The following is a 17,504-nucleotide window of genomic DNA, read 5'->3' as shown; positions in this document are numbered from 1 at the left end:
TGTTCCAGATTGCCTTGGTCTTAGCATAGTGATAGAAAAGTTAGGGTCTTTTCAAAGAGAGTTAAATTAACTAAGGTAGGAAGACCTAACTTGAGTATGGGTTGGTACCATCCCTTAAGGTGGAAGTCTCAGTTGAATAAAGGGGCAGAGGAGCCAGTTGAACTCTGAATAGCAGGGGTAGTTATTAAGTTTCTCAGATTATCCTTTTCAGATAGAGGTTGCATTGGTCTGCATGGTTCATAAAAACTTTTGTTGAAACTTAATTACAATTGTGATACTGAGTGAAGAGGGACATTTAAGTCATGATAAGGCCACAGGACTCTGCCATTCAGATTTGGTTGTTGTCATCCAGAGCATGGTTTGGTTATTACCAGAATGAGTTTGTTATAAGTTTGGTCCCCATCCTACCCTTTGTTTCTATCTTTCATGCATTCTCACTTTTGCTTTTGTCCTGTTGAGATGCAGTATGAAGGCCCTTACTAGATGCCAAGGCCATGATCTTAGACTTAACACCCTCCAGAATTGTTAACTAAATAAACCATTGTTTATAAATCATCAGACATATGGTATTTTGTTACAACACTAATAAAGTGACTAAAACAGTAATAGGACTTCTACTTATCTAGAAAGTCAGAAAAATTTAGAGATTTAGTTTCCATTCCTTTTCCAATAAATGGCCTTACTTTAATACCAAATAACCTGGAAGCTTGTGGATTTAATTTGATTTACAGCTTATTCATTTTCCAGAATGAGTCTAGGCTTGATTTTTTGCTTATTATTTCTTTTATTCGATTTGTATTTACATTTTTATTGGATATTTTTATTTACATTTCAAATGTTACCCCTTTCCAGGTTTCCCATCCCATACCTCCCTATCCCATACCCCTCTCCCTTCTTCTATGAGGGGTGTCCCCTACCCAACCACCCATTCCTGCCTCCCCGTCCTGATATTTCCTTATACTGAGGGGTCCAGACTTGGCAGAACCAAGGGCTTCTCCTCCCATTGGTGCCCAACAAGACCATCCTCTGCTACATATGCAGCTGGAGCCATGGGTCTTTGGGTAGTGGTTTAGACCCTGGGAGCTCTGGTTGGTTGGCATTGTTGTTCTTATGGGGTTGCAAGTCCCTTCAGCTTCTAATCCATGAGCATGGGAGGTCTTTCCGTCTTCTGAGATCTTCAATTTGTTTCTTCAGAGACTTGAAGTCATATAGATCTTTCACTTGCTTGGTTCAAGTCACACAAAGCTATTTTATATTATTTTTGGCTATTGTGAAGGGTATCATTTTCCTAATTTCTCTCTCAGCTTGTTTTTCCTTCGAGTAGAGGAAGGCTACTGATTTGTTTCAGTTAATTTTATATCTAGCCACTTTGCTGAAGTTGTTTATAAGCTGTAGGAGTTGTCTGGTGGAATTTTTGGGGACACTTAAGTATACTATCATAGCAGCTGCAAATAGTAATATTTTGTGTTTTGCATTTTGACTGTTGTGTAAATGTTTTCTATGGTATCTTCTGCCCCTGAGATTGTCTCTTTTATCTCTTGTATTCTGTTGGTGATGCTTGCATCTATGAGTCCTGATCTCTTCCCTAGGTTTTCTATCTCTAGTGTTGTCTCCCTTTGTGATTTCTTTATTGTTTTTATTTCCACTTTTAAATCCTGGATGCTTTTGTTCAATTGTGTTTCCTGTAATTATTTAAGGGGTTTTTGTGTTTCCTTTTTAAGGCCTTCTACTTGTTTACCTGTGTTGTCCTGTATTTCATTAAGGGAGTTATTTATGTCCTTCTTAAAGTCCTCTATCATCATCATGATCTTGATTTTCCGGTGTGTTTGGATATCCAGTGTTTGCTTTGGTGGGAGAATTGGGCTCTGATGATGCCAAGTAGTCTTGGTTTCTGTTGCTTGGGTTCCTGTGCTTGCCTCTTGCCATCAGATTATCTCTGATGTTAGTTGATCTTGCTGTCTCTGATTGGAGCTTGTCCCTCCTGTGGGATTATGAGCCTGTGAGCCTGTGATTTTAGGAGTGAAAGCACTCCTGGGAGACCAGTTCTCTTGGCAGGTTTTGCATCTGGTGGCTTGTGGCATAGCCTTACATTTAGATGAAGATGGAGACCGGAAGGATCCTGTCTCAGGCCGCCCTGTGGCTCCAGCATCCTGGCCGCTCCCGGTGGGTCTCTCCTAGGAAAGTCAGTGAAGAGACAGTGTGGTCCCACCTGTGGGTTTAGGAGTGAGAGCATTCCTGGCAGACCAGCTCTTTGTGGGCAGGCTTTGCATCAGAATGTCTGTGGAACAGCCTTTGCTCTAGGTGCAGATAGAGACTAGAAGTGTCCTGTCCCAGGCTGCTTTGAGGTTCCTGTTCCCTGTGGGCTCCCTGCAGGTCTCTCTTTGGATAGTCAGTGGAGAGAAAGTGGGGTCTCACCTGTGGGCTTAGAGTGAGTGCACTCCTGGGAGACCAGCTCTTTGCAGTCAGGTTTTGGTTCCAAGGGCTCTGGGACAGCCCCAGCTCTGGGCACAGATGGAGACCAGAAGGGTCCTGTCCTAGACTGCCCTGGGGCTCCTGCGCCTCCAGCAAGTCACTTTTTAATCTCTTAATTGGCATAAAGAGCTCAAAATAGTCAAGATGATTCTAACTTCTATTTCAATACAAATGCACCATCCTTTGGAAGTAGGTATCTAAAGCAGAGTATAAGGCCACAGGACAGAAAGCAAATACTTTACTTATTGATTATGGGGTGCAAGAGTGAGTATTGTTATTCCTATCCCGGGGCTGAGGAAGAAGACTGCTATCACAGTGATCTTACAGGATGTATCATGGGGCTAATGAGGATTATTTTTAATTATCTCATATTTTTCCATTTAGAAATGAATTATATATCTAATGCCTTTCTCTCAATTTTGTTTTGGAAACAGATAAATTGTGTGGTTCCATAAATTGTTAAGTAGAAAAGAATTTGTCATATTATGAGTTATCTGAGTGTTATTGATGTACTTGAGTCATTGAGTTGATGAGGTTTAGATTTTTTTTTAATCAATTGATGCTGGAGTGACTAAGTCCTTTGAAAAAGATGGGAAGAGGCAAATAATTATCTTTGAGATGCTGTTTCACTGAATAGTACTAATTGTCCTGGGACTCACTATATAGATGAAACTGTCTACAAATTCACAAGATACTCACCTGCTTCTGCCTTCCATGTTCTGTATGTCATGCCCAGTAGAGGTAAATATTTTGCAAGTGAAAGTGCATGGATTCGAGAGAGGCACAGGGTAGACTTTTTTAAAGTTATATTGTGTTCCCTCAAAATCTATGTGGAAATCTTAAAGTGACATATTTACAAATGGCTTATAGGGGTAATCAAATCGAAATAAGGTTATTACAGTAGATTTGTATGATTCCAAGTGTCCTTATCAAAAAAGTAAATTTTGATACAGAGACATCATAATAAAGAATGCCACATGAAAATGAAGACATGGATCAGAGTGATAGTTCTACAAATATGAATGGGAGGAAGACCATAAAAAGACATGTGGGGAAGACAGCCATGTTACTGGAGAGGTTTCTGTTAAACCCTGGAAGCTAGATGGTTCAAGAAAGAATTTTCTCCTAGATCCACAGATACCTTGATTTCAAGTTTCAAGTTTATCAGATTTCAAGTTTATCAGACCCTGATACCTTGATTTCAAGTTTCTATTCTCTAAAATGCAAAATGATGAATTTCTTCTATTTTTCACACAAGAGAATTGGAAACTGCAGGAAACTAATGCAGAGCATCAATGAGTATATTTGCATTATCAGCTGTAGGGACATGTGGAACTTTTGATAGTGTGAGTTGGTATTGGCCCTGAGTCTCTTGAGATGCCACAGTCATCTTTTTATTTCTGGAATTATTGTTCTATTCCCAATAAACTCTCTCAAATAACAAATAGAAAGCAATTATCTGGATCTAGTTCTCTACCATGTTCTCTGAACAGGGCTTAAAGTTCCCAAACCAGAAGTCATCTTGAAGTTGGAGCAAGGAGAGGAACCCTGGACATTGCAGGAGGTAGCCCCATACCAGAACTTTTCAGGTAAGTGAATGTAACCTAGGCAGAGGTCTGTGGAAGACCCCCACCTCACTGAGAGGTGACTGCCTTGAAAATGCTATCATTGTTGCCTTCCTTTAAGGTTTTAGACGTTGTTTGGAGTCTTAGGAACTGAATTTTCTTCTCCCATTATTTCAGATGCTGTTATAAACTGTCTTCTTTGCTTGACTTTCCTCCAGGAAAAGTACCCTTCTGCCTCCATTTCCACACTCTGGACTAAAGGCGAGGCCTCCTCTCTATGGATGTTGCTTCCTTGGATATTTTTGATCACATTTTAGTGCTTCATCACTTAAATCACACCTCAGCCTCCTAGATTATTATCATATTTGGGTTGTAAGGGCATTAATTTATTTGAAAATAGGTAGGATCAGGTTTTTCCTGTTCTTAGAATCTTTTATCCTCTCACTTTAAGTTACTCAACTGTCATCTACAGCTTTCCCTGCTTTCTATTCTGTTTCTAAGTAATGCCTTACAATTGTTCATTCTTTTTGTGAACACAGACCAATCTCTCTGTTTGATCTTCTAATTTTATGGTCAATGCACTCTTCTAGAATTAATTTTATCACAGTGTGATTTACACAGAACAAAATATATGCATTTGAATCACACATTATGATGTCTTTTGTCAATCTATGCAACAGTGTGACCACCAGGCATAGACAGTGCTGTATTTCAGAACATTTTTTCATGTGCCCCTTGGAATCAGTATCTACCACTCTTTCAGCCCTGGGCAATTACTTTCATACTTTTTATCATTATAGATTAAATTTGCCTTTATTAAGAATTCTATAAAGGGAATCCTGTCATATGTACTCTTTGAGGAAAGGCTTGTTTCATTCATTCATAAGAATTAGTTTGCAATTTATCCCCATTGTTTTACATATTCATTTTGATGTTGAATAGTGTTACATGTTATGAAGATATCTGTTGAATACCCCTAATTAAAGGACCTGAAATCCTAAAGTGGCCCACAAAACTGAAAACCTTTGAGCAAATTTATACTCAAAAAATGCTGTGTTATAGGCTGTTCAATTTTTGAATTAGAGATACTCACCTAGCAAAGTCTATGTAAACAAACCAAAATTTGAATTTTTTTCTGGATCAAATAGGTAGGTAAGGAATATTCAACTTATGCTATGATTTGTTAGTCTTAAATTTCTTTGTGTGTTTGTGTGTGTGTGTGTGTGTGTGTGTGTGTGTGTGTGTGTGATTCTTTTTTCTTTTTCATTGGATAGTTTTTATTTACATTTCAAATGTTTTTCCCTTTCCAGGTTTCCTTTCCAAAAGCCCCTCCCATCCCTTACTCCTCCCCTTCTTCTATAAGGGTGCTCCCCCTCCCCAACCATTCCCCTTCCTTCCTCCCCACCCTAACATTCCCCTACACTGGGGAGTCCAACCTTGGCAGGACCAAGGACTTCTCCCATTGGTGTCCAACAAGGCCATCCTCTGCTACATATGCAGCTGGAGCCATGGGTCTCTCAGCGTGTAGTCTTCGGGTAGTGGTTTAGTCCCTGGGAGCTCTGGTTGGTTGGCATTGTTGTTCTTATGGGGTTGCAAAACCCTCAGCTCCTTCAATCCTTTCTCTAACTCCTCCAATAGGGACCCCGTTCTCAGTTCATTGGCTAGCTGCTAGCATTCACCTCTGTATTTGTCTCGCTCTAGCTGAGCTATATCAGGCTCTGGTCAACATGCACTTCATGGCTTCATCAATATATTCTAGGTTTGGTGGCTCTATAGGTATGGGATGGATCCCCAGGCAGGACAGGCACTGAATGGTCATTATTTCAATCTCTGCTCCAAGCTTTGTCTCCATATCCCTGCCTATGAATATTTTTGTTCCCCCTTTTAAGAAAGACTGAAGAATTTGAACTTTGGTTGTCCTTCTACTTGAGCTTCATGTGGTCTGTGGCTTGAAACTTGCATAGTTTGAGCTTTTGGGCTAATATCCACTTATCAGTGAGTACATACCATGTGTGTTTTTCTGTGATTGGGTTACCTCACTCAGGATGATATTTTCCAGTTCCATCCATTTGCCTACGAATTTCATAAAGTCATTGTTTTTGATAGCTGAGTAATATTCCATTGTGTAGATATACCAAATTTTCTGTATCTATTCCTCTGTTGAAGGACATTTGGGTTCTTTCCAGCTTCTGGATATTATAAATAAGGCTGCTATGAACATAGTAGAACATGTGTCTTTGTTATATGTTGGAACATCATTTGGGTATATGCCCAGGAGAGTTATACCCAGGTCCTTGGGTAGTGTAATTTTCTCAAGAACCTCCAGACTGATTTCAAGAGTGGTTGTACCAACTTGCAATCTCAACAACAATGGAGGAGTGTTCCTCTTTCTCCACATCCTCGCCAGCATTTGCTGTCACCTGAGTTTTTGATCTTAGCCATTCTGACTGGTGTGAGGTGGAATCTCAGGGTTGTTTTGATTTGCATTTCCCCGATGACTAAGGATGTTGAACATTTCTTTAGGTACTTCTCAGCCATTTGATATTCTCCAGCTGAGAATTCTGTGTTTAGCTCTGTAGCCAATTTTTTAAAAGCTTTATATGATTCTCTGGAGTCTAATTTCTTGAGTTCTTTGTATATTTTGGATATTAGCTGCTATCAGATGTGTTATTGGTAAAGATCTTTTCCTAATCTGTGGGATGCTATTTTGTACTATTGATAGTGTCCTTTGCCTTACAGAAACTTTCCAGTTTTATGAGGTCCCATTTGTCAGTTCTGGATCTTAGAGTATAAGCCATTGGTGTTTTTTGTTCAGGAAATTTTCCCAGTGCCCATGTGTTCGAGGCTCTTCCCCACTTTTTCTTCTATTAGTTTGAGTGTATCTGATTTGATGTGGAGGTCCTTGATCCACTTAGACTTAAGCTTTCTGCAGGGTGATAAGAATGGATCGATCTGTATTCTTCTACATGCTGACCTTCAATTGAACCAGCACCATTTGCTGAAAATGCTATCTTTTTTCCATTGGATGGTTTTGGCTCCTTTGTCAAAAATCAAGTGACCATAGGTGTGTGGATTCATTTCTAGCTCTTCAATTCTATTCCATTGATCTTCCTGCCTGTCTTTGTACCAATACCGTGCAGTTTTTTTTTTTTTATCACTGTTGCTCTGTAATACTGCTTGAGGTATTTTATTTTATTGTTGAGGATAGTTTTCGATATCCTGGGTTTTCTGTTATTGCAAAGAATTTGCAAATTGCTCTTTCTAACTCTATGAAGAATTGAGTTGGAATTTTGATGGGGATTGCATTGAATCTGTAGATTGCTTTTGGCAAAATAGCCATTTTTACTATATCAATCCTGCCAGTCTATGAGCATATAGGAGGTCTTTCCATCTTCTGAGATCTTCTTCAATTTCTTTCTTCAGAGACTTGAAGTTCTTGTCATACAAATATTTAACTTGCTTGATTAGAGTCACACCGAGGTATTTTATGTTATTTGTGACTATTGTGAAGGGTGTCCTTTCCCTACTTTTTTTCTGAGCCTGTTTATGCTTTGAGTAGAGGAAGCCTACTGATTTGTTTGAGTTAACTTTGTACACAACCACTCTGCTGAAGTTGTTGATCAATCTTGGTAGTTCTCTGGTGGAACTTATGTATACTATCATATCATCTGCAAATAGTGATATTTTGAGTTCTTCCTTTCCAATTTGTATCCGTTTGACCTCCTTTCACTGTCTGATTACTCTGGCTAGGACTTCAAGTACTATATTGAATAAGTAGGAAGAGAGTGGGCAGCCTTGTCTAGTCCCTGATTTTAGTGGGATTGCTTCAAGATTCTCTCCATTTAGTTTAATGTTGGCTACTTGTTTGCTGTATATTGCCTTTACTATGTTTAGGTATGGGCCTTGGATTCCTGATCTTTCCAGGACTTTTATCATGAAGAGGTGTTGAATTTTGTCAAATGCTTTCTCAGCATCTAATGAAATGATCATGCGGTTTTTATCTTTGATTTTGTTTATATAGTGGATTATGTTGATGGATTTCCATGTATTGAACGATCCCTGCATCCCTGGGATGAAGCCTGTTTGATCATGATGGATGATCATTTTGCTGTGTTCTTGGATTTGGTTTGTGAGAATTTTATTGAGTGTTTTTGCATCAATATTCATAAGGGAAATTGGTCTGAAGTTCTCTTTCTTTTTTGGGTTTTGTGTGGTTTAGGTATAAGAGTAATTGTGGCTTCATAGAAGGAATTCGGTAGTGCTCCATCTGTTTCAATTTTGTGGAATAGTTTGGACAGTATTGGTATAAGGTCTTCTACGAAGGTCTGATCGAATTCTGCATTAACCCATCTGGTTCTGGGCTTTTTTGGGTTGGGAGACTTTTAATTACTGCTTCTATTTCTTTAGGAGTTATGGAATTGTTTACATGGTTTATCCTGATCTTGATTTAAATTTGGTACCAGGTATCTGTCTAAAAAATTGACCATTTCATCTAGATTTTCAAGTTTTGTTGAATATAGTAGTAGGATCTGATGATTTTTTTTAATTTTTCAGATTCTGTTCTGTCTCCCTTTTCATTTCTGATTTCGTTAATTTGGACACACTCTCTGTGTGCTCTTGTTAGTCTGACTAAGGGTTTATGTATCTTGTTGATTTTATTTTTTATGAGCCAGCTCCTCGTTTTGTTGATTCTTCGTATAGTTCTTTTTTTTTTTCTACTTGGTTGAGTTCAGCCCCGAGTTTGATTATTTCTTGCCTTCTATTCCTCTTGGGTTTATTTTCTTCTTTTTGTTATAGAATTTTTAGGTGTGCTGTCCAGCTCCTAATGTATGCACTCTCCACTTTCTTTTTGGAGGCACTCATAACTATGAGTTTTCCTCTTAGCACTGCTTTCATTGTGTCCCATAAGTTTGGGTATGTTGTGCCTTCATTTTCATTAAATTCTAAAAAGTTTTTTTTTCTTTTTGTCTTCCTTGACCAGGTTATCATTGACAAGAGCATTGTTCAAATTCCATGTATATGTGGGCTTTCAGTTGTTTTTTGTTGTTATTGAAGATAAGGCATAGTCCTTGGTGATTTGATAGGATGCATGGGATTATTTCAGTCTTCCTGTATCTGTTGAGGCCTATTTTGTGATCAATTATTTGTTCAATTTTGGAGAAGGTACCATGAGGTGCTAAGAAGAATGTATATTCTTTTGTTTTAGGATGGAATGTTTGATAAATATCTGTTAAATCCAATTTGTTAATAATTTCTGTTATTTTTTATGTCTCTGTTTAGTTTCTGTTTCTATGATCCTTCCATTGATGAGAGTGGGGTTTTAAAATCTCCCACTATTACTGTGTGAGGTGTGCTGTGTGCTTTGAATTTTATTAAGGTTTCTTTTATGAATGTAGGTTACCTTGCATTTGGAGCATAGATATTCAGGATTGAGATTTTATCTTGGTGGATTTTTCCTTTGATGAATATGAAGTGTCCTTCCTTATCTTTTTTTATAACTTTTGGTTGAAAGTCAGTTTTATATGATATTAGAATGGCTACTCCAGCTGGTTTCTTGGGACCATTTGATTGGAAAACTGTTTTCCTACATTTTACTCTAAGGTAGTGTCTGTCTTGGTCAGTGAGGTGTGTTTCTTGTATGCAGCAAAATACTGGGTCCTCCTTCCGTACCCAGTGTGTTAGTCTATGTCTTTTTACTGGGGAATTGAGTCCATTGTTGTTAAGAGATATTAAGGAGTAGTGATTGTTGTTTCCTGTTACTTTTGTTGAGAGAAGTGGAATAATATTTCTGTGGTTCTCTTCTTTTGGTTTCCTTGCAAGTAGATTACTTTCTTGCTTTTTCTACGGTGTAGTTTCCTTCCTTGTGTTGGAGTTTTCCATCTATTATCCTTTGTAATGCTGGATTTGTAGAAAGATATTGTGTAAATTTGATTTTGTCATGGAATATCTTGGTTTCTCTATCTATGTAAATTGAGTGTTTTGTTGGATATAGTAGCCTGGTCTGGCATTTGTGTCTTTTTGGTGTCTGTATGATATCTCTCAGGATCTTCTGGCTTTCCGAGACTCTGGTGAGGAGTCAAGTGTAATTCTTGTAGGTCTGCATTTATACATTACTTGACCTTTTTCCCTTTTTGCTTTTAATATTGTTTCTTTGTTTTGTGCATTTGCTGTTTTGATTATGTTCTGGGAGGAATTTCTTTTATGTTCTTGTATGTTTATGGGCATCTTTTTCTTCAAGTTAGCAATGTTTTCTTATGTAACTTGTTTGAAGATATTTATTGGCCCTTTAAGTTGAGAGTCTTCAGTCTCTTCTATACCTATTATCCTTAGGTTTTATCTTCTCCTTGTGTCCTGGATTTCCTGTATGTTTTGGGTTAGGAGCTTTTTGTGTTTTACATTATCTTTGATGGTTGTGTCAATGTTGTCTCTGGAATCTTCTGCCCCTGAGATTCTCTCTTCTATCTCTTGTATTCTGTTCTGAATACTTGTGTCTATGACACCTGATCTCTTTCCTTGGTTTCCTATGTCCAGCGTTGTCTCCCTTTGTGCTTTCTTCATCGTTTCTATTTCCATTTTTAAATCCTATACAGTTTTGTTCAATTCCTTCACCTCTTTGGTTGTGTTTTCCTGTAATTCTTTCAGGGATTTTTTGTGTTTCCTCTTTAAGGGCTTCTACTTCTTTACCTGTGTTGTCCTGTGTTTCTTTGAAGGAGTTATTTATGTCTTCCTTTATGTCTTTCATTTTAGGTCTTTAATCTTTTTTAGATGAATATAATATAAAACCTTGGTTCTTGGTGTGTGTCAAAAGTCAGCCAACGAAATAATCACTAAAAATAAATAAAAATGAATATATTTTTTAAAAAGACATGCAAATATATGGTCAAGGCCAACAATGCCCAAGAAAATGCAAGAAATGAAATATTTCATAACAACCCCACATGTTTACTACCTAAAGTATATGAAGCCAACTGTACTCACAAATCTAAAGGAAACACTTCCCTAATGATTAGTAAAGAAAATGAACACAAAAATGTTGGACATTACACAGTAAATGTGTTAATGCTGAAAGAAGGGTAGGTTCACAGAGATGCTACACCAATCACAGTACACTGGGCATACTTTGTTCCATTTTCTTCTTTTATTAGATTTTTTAGTTTACATTTCAAATGTAATTCCTTGTACTGTTTTCCTGGATATATGCCCCGCCCGTATTGCATCCTTCTCCCCTTTTCCTATAAGGGTTTTCCCCTACCCATCTGCCCACTTTCCCACCGCCCGACATTCCCCTAGAGTGGGGGGCCCAACCTGGGTAGGACCAAAGGCTTCTCTTTCCATTGGTGTCCAACACATATGCAGCTAGAGCCATGGGTCAGTTCATGTATAGTTTTTGGGGTAGTGATTTAGTCCCTGGAAGCTCTGGTTGGTTGGCATTGTTCTCATGGGGTTGCAAGCCCATTCACCTCTTTCAAAATTTTCTCTAATTCCTCCAGTGGGGATCCTGTTCTCAGTTCAGTGGTTTGCTGCTACTATTTGCCTCTGTATTTGGCATGTTCTGGCTATGCCTCTCAGGAGACAGCTATATTCGAATCCTGTAAGCATGAGCTTCTTAGCTTAATCAATCTTATCTAGTTTTGGTAGCTGTATATAAATGGGCTATATACCCATGTGAGGCAGTCTCTGCTCCAAACTTTGCCTCCATTTCTGCTCCTATGGATATTTTTGTTCCCTCTTTTAAGAAGGAGTAAAGCTTCTGCAGTTTGATTGTCCTTCTTTTTGAGCTTCATGTTGTCTGTGGATTGTATCTTGTGTAATTTGAGCTTTTGGGCTAATATCCACTTATCACTGAGTGCATGCCATGTATGTTTTCCTGTTATTGGGTTACCTCACACAGGATGACATTTTCTAGTTCAATCCACTTGCCTATGAATTTCATGAGGTCATTGTTTTTGATAGCTGAGTAGTACTCCATTGTGTAGATGTACCACATTTTCTGTATCCATTCCTCTGTTGAAGAGCATCTGGGTTCTTTCCAGCTTCTGGCTATTAAAAATAAGGCTGCTATGAACATTGTGGAACATGTGTCTTTTTTATATGTTGGGGCATCTTTTGGGTATATGCCCAGGAGTAGTGTAGCTGGGTCCTCAGGTAGTGCAATGTCCAATTTTCCAGACTGATTTCCAGAGTGCTTGTACAAGTTTGAAATCCCACCAACAATGGAGGAGTGTTCCTCTTTCTTCATATCCTCCCCAGCATCTGTTGTCACCTGATTTTTGATCTTAACCATTTGGCCTGGTGTGAGGTGGAATCTCAGGGTTGTTTTGATTTTTATTTCCTTGATGATTAAGGATTTTGAGCATTTCTTTTGGTACTTCTCAGCCATTCCATATCCCTTAGCTGAGAATTCTTTGTTTAGCTCTCTCTGTATCCCATTTTTAATAGGGTTATTTGTCTCTCTGGAGTCTAACTACTTGAGTTATTTGTATATTTTGGATATTAGCCCTGTATCAGGTAAAGAATTTGTAAAAAATGTTACCCCCAATTTGTTGGTTGCCATTTTGTCCTCATAACAGTGTCCTTTACGTTACAGAAGCTTTGCAGTTTTATGAGATCCCATTTGTTGATTCTTGATCTTAGAGCATAAGCCATTGGTGTTTTGTTCAGGAAATTTTCCCCAGTGCCCATGTGGTCAGTCGAGACTCTTCCCTACTTTTTTTTTTCTAAATAGTAAGTATAGCTTACTCTATGAGTTTTGCTGTTGATGTTTTCTGTACGAAACATTGTTTTTTTCTTTCTTTCTTTTTTTTTTGTTCTCCCTATATAGAAAAGATTTCAGTCTGAGATATGTACAGATACCTGAACAGGGGAATAAGATGAGGAACAATCTCCTGGTTATTTGCGCAGAGAATATCACACAGGCTTGCTCAGTTCATTATATTTTCTCTAGCATCTACGTTACACTAATTTGAGCAATAACAATAACTACTACTGAAATGTAGTTGTGATAATATCATAAAATAATGGTGTATGTGTTACCCTAACAAAATAAATCAATTACAAAGCAGAACAGACTGACTTTGTTTTGCCGCTGACATTTATTTTAAGAAATGCCTTTAATACACACGTTTACAACCTAATGTATATGAAGCCAAGTACACACAGCAAAATCAAAATATCCCTAGTGATTACTAAAGAAAATAGAATGAGGCATGCCCGGTGTACTGTGATTGGTATAGCATCTCTGTGAATCTCTCCTTTCATCATGAATACATTAAAATTGTAAGGTCAAACATTTCAGTGGAAATATGAGAAAGTATTGACACATGGTGTCCCACTACTAAAGTAAACCAAATATATGAAGCAACAGTTATTGAATGCATTTTGCAGTTGATATTTTCTGTAGGAAACATTCATTTTATCTTCCTAAAAACACAGGTTTTCTGTCTAAGGTATGCAAAATTACCTGAGGAGGAGAACAAGAAGTGGAACACTTTTTTTTATTATTACCACAGAGACTTCAACACAGACTTGCACTGTTTACTTTATTTTCTTTAGCATCATGTTGCAGTTCTTTCAGTTATAACGAATTGTTCTGCATTCTCTGAATTGTTGTGATAATATAGTAAAATAATGTCTGTGTTAACCTAACAAAATAAACCAATTACAGAGCAAAATTACTATGAGTATTGGGCAGTTGACATTATTGCAAGAAAGGTGCCTTTTTCCGTCCTATAAACAGGCAATAATGTCTGAGATATTTAAAGATAATGTCTATGGTTACACGAGGAAATATACTTTCCTGGTTATTAACACAGAGAACTGTAAACATGCATGCACTTTTTACTGAGATTTGTGTATCACGTTCAGTTTGACGTTACTTTCTTATATTTTCACCAGAATATTTGACCTTACACAGTCAATGTGTAATAGCTAAAGAAAAGTAGGTTCACAGAGATGCTACACAAATCCCAGTACACTGGTCATGCCTTTTTTCACTTTCCTTACTAATAACTAAGGGAGTGTTTCCTTTAGATTTGGAAGTACAGTTGGCTTCATATACTTAAGGAGGTAAAAGTGCCTTTTAACATATACAACAAGAACGTTTCTTAAGCATCAAATGCAAACCCATTCAGTCTATTCTGCTTTGTACTTGCTTTATTATGTTACAGTAACATAGAACATCTTTATTTTTCTTTACTATCACAATGACATTTCAGAGAGTGCATTACAATTCATAACGTAGACACTAGAGAAAGTACAATAAAGTGAGCAAGCCTGTGTGTCATTCTCTGTGCAAGTAATCAGGAGAGTCTTCTATTTCACATTCCCTATTTAGGTTACTTTACACATCTTAGCATGGAAAGCTGTTTTTAAGAATACAGCAGGAACATGTCTCACAATAAATGGCAACTGCAAAACACTTTCTTAAATTTCTCCTTTCTACAGAAACGTTGCAAGTCACTACTTTCAAGTACTTTCACAGAAATATTTAATATTAAATAATACAGTTCCTAATAGCTGAATGAAAAGTACTTTAACGTAGATGGTACAGGAATCTCAGTAAAGTTATTTCTATAGAGAGTTCAGTTTGGAGAGCTTCCCAGCTCTTCAACTGCACCAAGTTTGGATGGTCTGGGGTAGTGAGAGCTAGAGGGAGTTCCCAGCAAGGGAAAAAGTGGCTACCAGTCGTGGGTCTGTCAACTGAGATGTGACTGCAGGCTCATCAAAACCTGTTGTTTTCTGGGAAGAAGTTTGTGGAGTCTGCCAAGGAGCCAAGGTGGGTGCCTGGGAGGAGAGATAAACCTATATGTGTGTCTTGGTGTGGCAGTGGAAGTCTAGTTGATGTCTTCCTAATCTTCCCAAGATTGGTCTTCCTCTGCTGGTACACACCCCTGATCGCCCTCGCTGGTAAAGCTGCTTCTGGACCTCCCCTCCTCCTCCATCTCTCATGCAGCATGGGCTGAGTTCACAGCATTGCCCTCCCTTGTCTCTTTCTGAATCTGGCTGTGGTCTTGTCTCCTGCAATCTGTCATTGTTATACTCTCTCCTGCCTGCTCCAGGTCCTCCAACCACACCCTGAGGTTCATGGGTTGCAATTCCTGGATCTTGCACCTACCTTCCACGTCTAAGGTCTCACCTTGTGAAAGTGGGTTTCTTGGATCACCAAGTCAGTTGTCCTGTGTCACTTAGTGGTGACAATTTTCTGCAGTGCTCCGGTTCCCTGGTTGAATAGAAGGATATGGAAGTGCCTACAATGATCACACCAGGGTGCAGGAAGTCCTAGCAGGCAGGGGTGTACATACAGGAGCTGGAGTCATGTTTTGGAATAATCTATATCGAGGAGGTAGTACCTGGATATATATGGGGGAATGGAAATTGCTGTGTGTCCTATTGAGACAAATTATGTAGTTGATCATGGCTTGATCAGGTCAACCAGAAGGTATTAGTCCTTCTCTGGAGGTTTTTTCCTTCCACCCCAACCCCTTCCTCTTCTGCTTGTGCCCAGCAACTGGCCTCTGGATTTCTGAGTCCTAGAGGATGCTGTGGCCCCATATTCCAAGCCAATATGGTCCTGCCCTGTGACCACGGAGCATCAGGGCTTTTTATTTTCTAGAAGCCCCTAGGTCATGAGGGACAAGGTTCTGGATATCTGAGGCCAAGTGGGACCTGTGCCACCATCATTCTAGCATGGCACTTTCTACTTGTGTCTATTCATGGTTATAGGATACAGTGTTGTTTCTTTGAGGTATGGTTCTTTTGTTCATCAGACTTTGTTGGGACACTGAACCAGGCATGATGTTCAGTTGTTCTGTGTGGCTTGCAAATTTGTTAGCTGTATCTGTTATTGTTTTGATATTCACAAACTGTCCATATTTTTCCTGGAGATTTAATCTGACACTCTGTCCTTGGTTCGTAACATTAAAGGACAGGACTCTCCAAAGTCATTGGATTCTCCAGGCACCTGTTTTCTGCCCTTGAGTCTCACATGTTGAAGCTACGCCTTTGTGGATTTATCCTGCTTTTTCTACTTGCTTGCTTGCTTGAGTATATTCTGTGGTAGGCTTGTGACAACTGAGCACTGTGCTTCATTTCCGTGTCAGGCATTCTGCATTCTCCATGGTTGTTGTCACTTGTATGGGTAGAATTGTGAAGCCATGGGGTGAGGAGAATATCTAATTTTTGCTGTTTTTTCCCAGTGTACTTCGAAAATAAACAGCATTTTTGTTGCTGTTCTTTTTTTTTTTTTTTTTTGCTTTCTATTTTTTCTTGGAGTACCCCAACTCCATTGGTCTGTGCTTCTTGCATCCATGTTTTTCTTTCTGCCAAGTGCTTCCCAGTCCATTACTTTGCCGTCCTCACTGCGCTGCTTTCTAAAGGTAAGCAACTAAGGATTTTGTTGTTTTTTTTTTATCCTGTTTTCCTTTGTGGCAGTTTCTCTGTCCTTCTCCATTGTCTTTGGATTGTTTGTTGGCTTTGCTCACATTCTTATTCCAGCTTGCTGGTTTTGTCCACATAAGATCCCTGTTGTTCCTGATGGCATATACTTCTAATACTTCCAGCACTCTTTTGCTTTTCTCAGGCCAGGGTCTAAACCACACCAAGAAAGGGATGAACATTGATGGGGAATGGCCACTCATTGTTAGTGATGGCAGCTCTTTTTGTTTTTTGCTAGCAGGCCCTTTGTCTCTCCTCCCCATCAGCATTCGTGATCTTGAAGGCAGGGATGCAGCTTTCAGTCCGATCACTGTGATCTCCTGCATATTTCACTGTGGTCCTTTGGGCCCGTGTAGATACTTTAGGCACTGTCTTGTCATCAATAATTTCACTCCTTTTGTGTGCTCCATGTGACACTCTTCTCAAGCTCAGAAGGGTGGTTGATCTGTAGTGTCGCATGTCCTTCTCATTGAGTACTGGCCTCTCCACACTTCCCATCCTCAGGGTGCTCCTGGAGCATTCCAGGATTTGTGCATCATGGTGCTTCCTGGACCCTCATGTGCTGCCTGTGCTCCATCTCGCTGCATATATCTCATTCCCATGTTGTTTAATTGGTTTTGTGGGAGAAGCCTGTGTGTGTGTGTGTGTGTGTGTGTGTGTGTGTGTGTGTGTGTGTGTGTGTGTGTTGGGGGCAGGTGTGATCAAGATAAAGTGTGGCTCTGGCATTGTCCAATGTCTAAAATGGGAGACCATTGCAGAGTGGGTGTGCACCCCATGAGAGACCGTGTCTGGCCTTTTTCTTTCTTTCTTTCTTTCTTTCTTTCTTTCTTTCTTTCTTTCTTTCTTTCTTTCTTTCTTTCTCTCTCTCTCTCTCTCTCTCTCTCTCTCTCTTTCTTTCTTTCTTTTTTTTTCATCATTATTAACTTGGGTATTTCTTATTTACACTTCGATTGTTATTCCCTTTCCTGGTTTCCGGGCCAACATCCCCCTAGCCCCTCCTTCCCTTCTCTATGGGGGTTCCCCTCCCCATCCTCC

At 39.0% G+C, this 17,504-nt stretch overlaps 1 protein-coding gene across 9 annotated transcripts in view; it reads left to right on the top strand.

Annotated features, from left to right (window-relative positions):
* The window catches only part of Znf81L (zinc finger protein 81 like), a 98,405-nt gene that overhangs the window by 59,306 nt on the left and 21,595 nt on the right, over window positions 1–17,504 (top strand). For 8 of the 9 annotated variants that reach the window (XM_039100629.2, XM_039100627.2, XM_063280425.1 and 5 more), the window contains one exon: window positions 3,966–4,061. The exons of the other annotated variant lie outside the window; for it this stretch is intronic. In XM_039100629.2, coding sequence (XP_038956557.1) covers window positions 3,966–4,061 — 96 coding nt within the window. The remainder of the gene's footprint in view (window positions 1–3,965; window positions 4,062–17,504) is intronic. 9 annotated transcript variants of the gene reach the window in all.

This window comes from Rattus norvegicus, chromosome X (genome assembly GCF_036323735.1).
Source record: "Rattus norvegicus strain BN/NHsdMcwi chromosome X, GRCr8, whole genome shotgun sequence".
Taxonomy (NCBI): Eukaryota; Metazoa; Chordata; class Mammalia; order Rodentia; family Muridae; genus Rattus; species Rattus norvegicus.
This window is presented reverse-complemented; position numbering and strand designations above follow the sequence as displayed.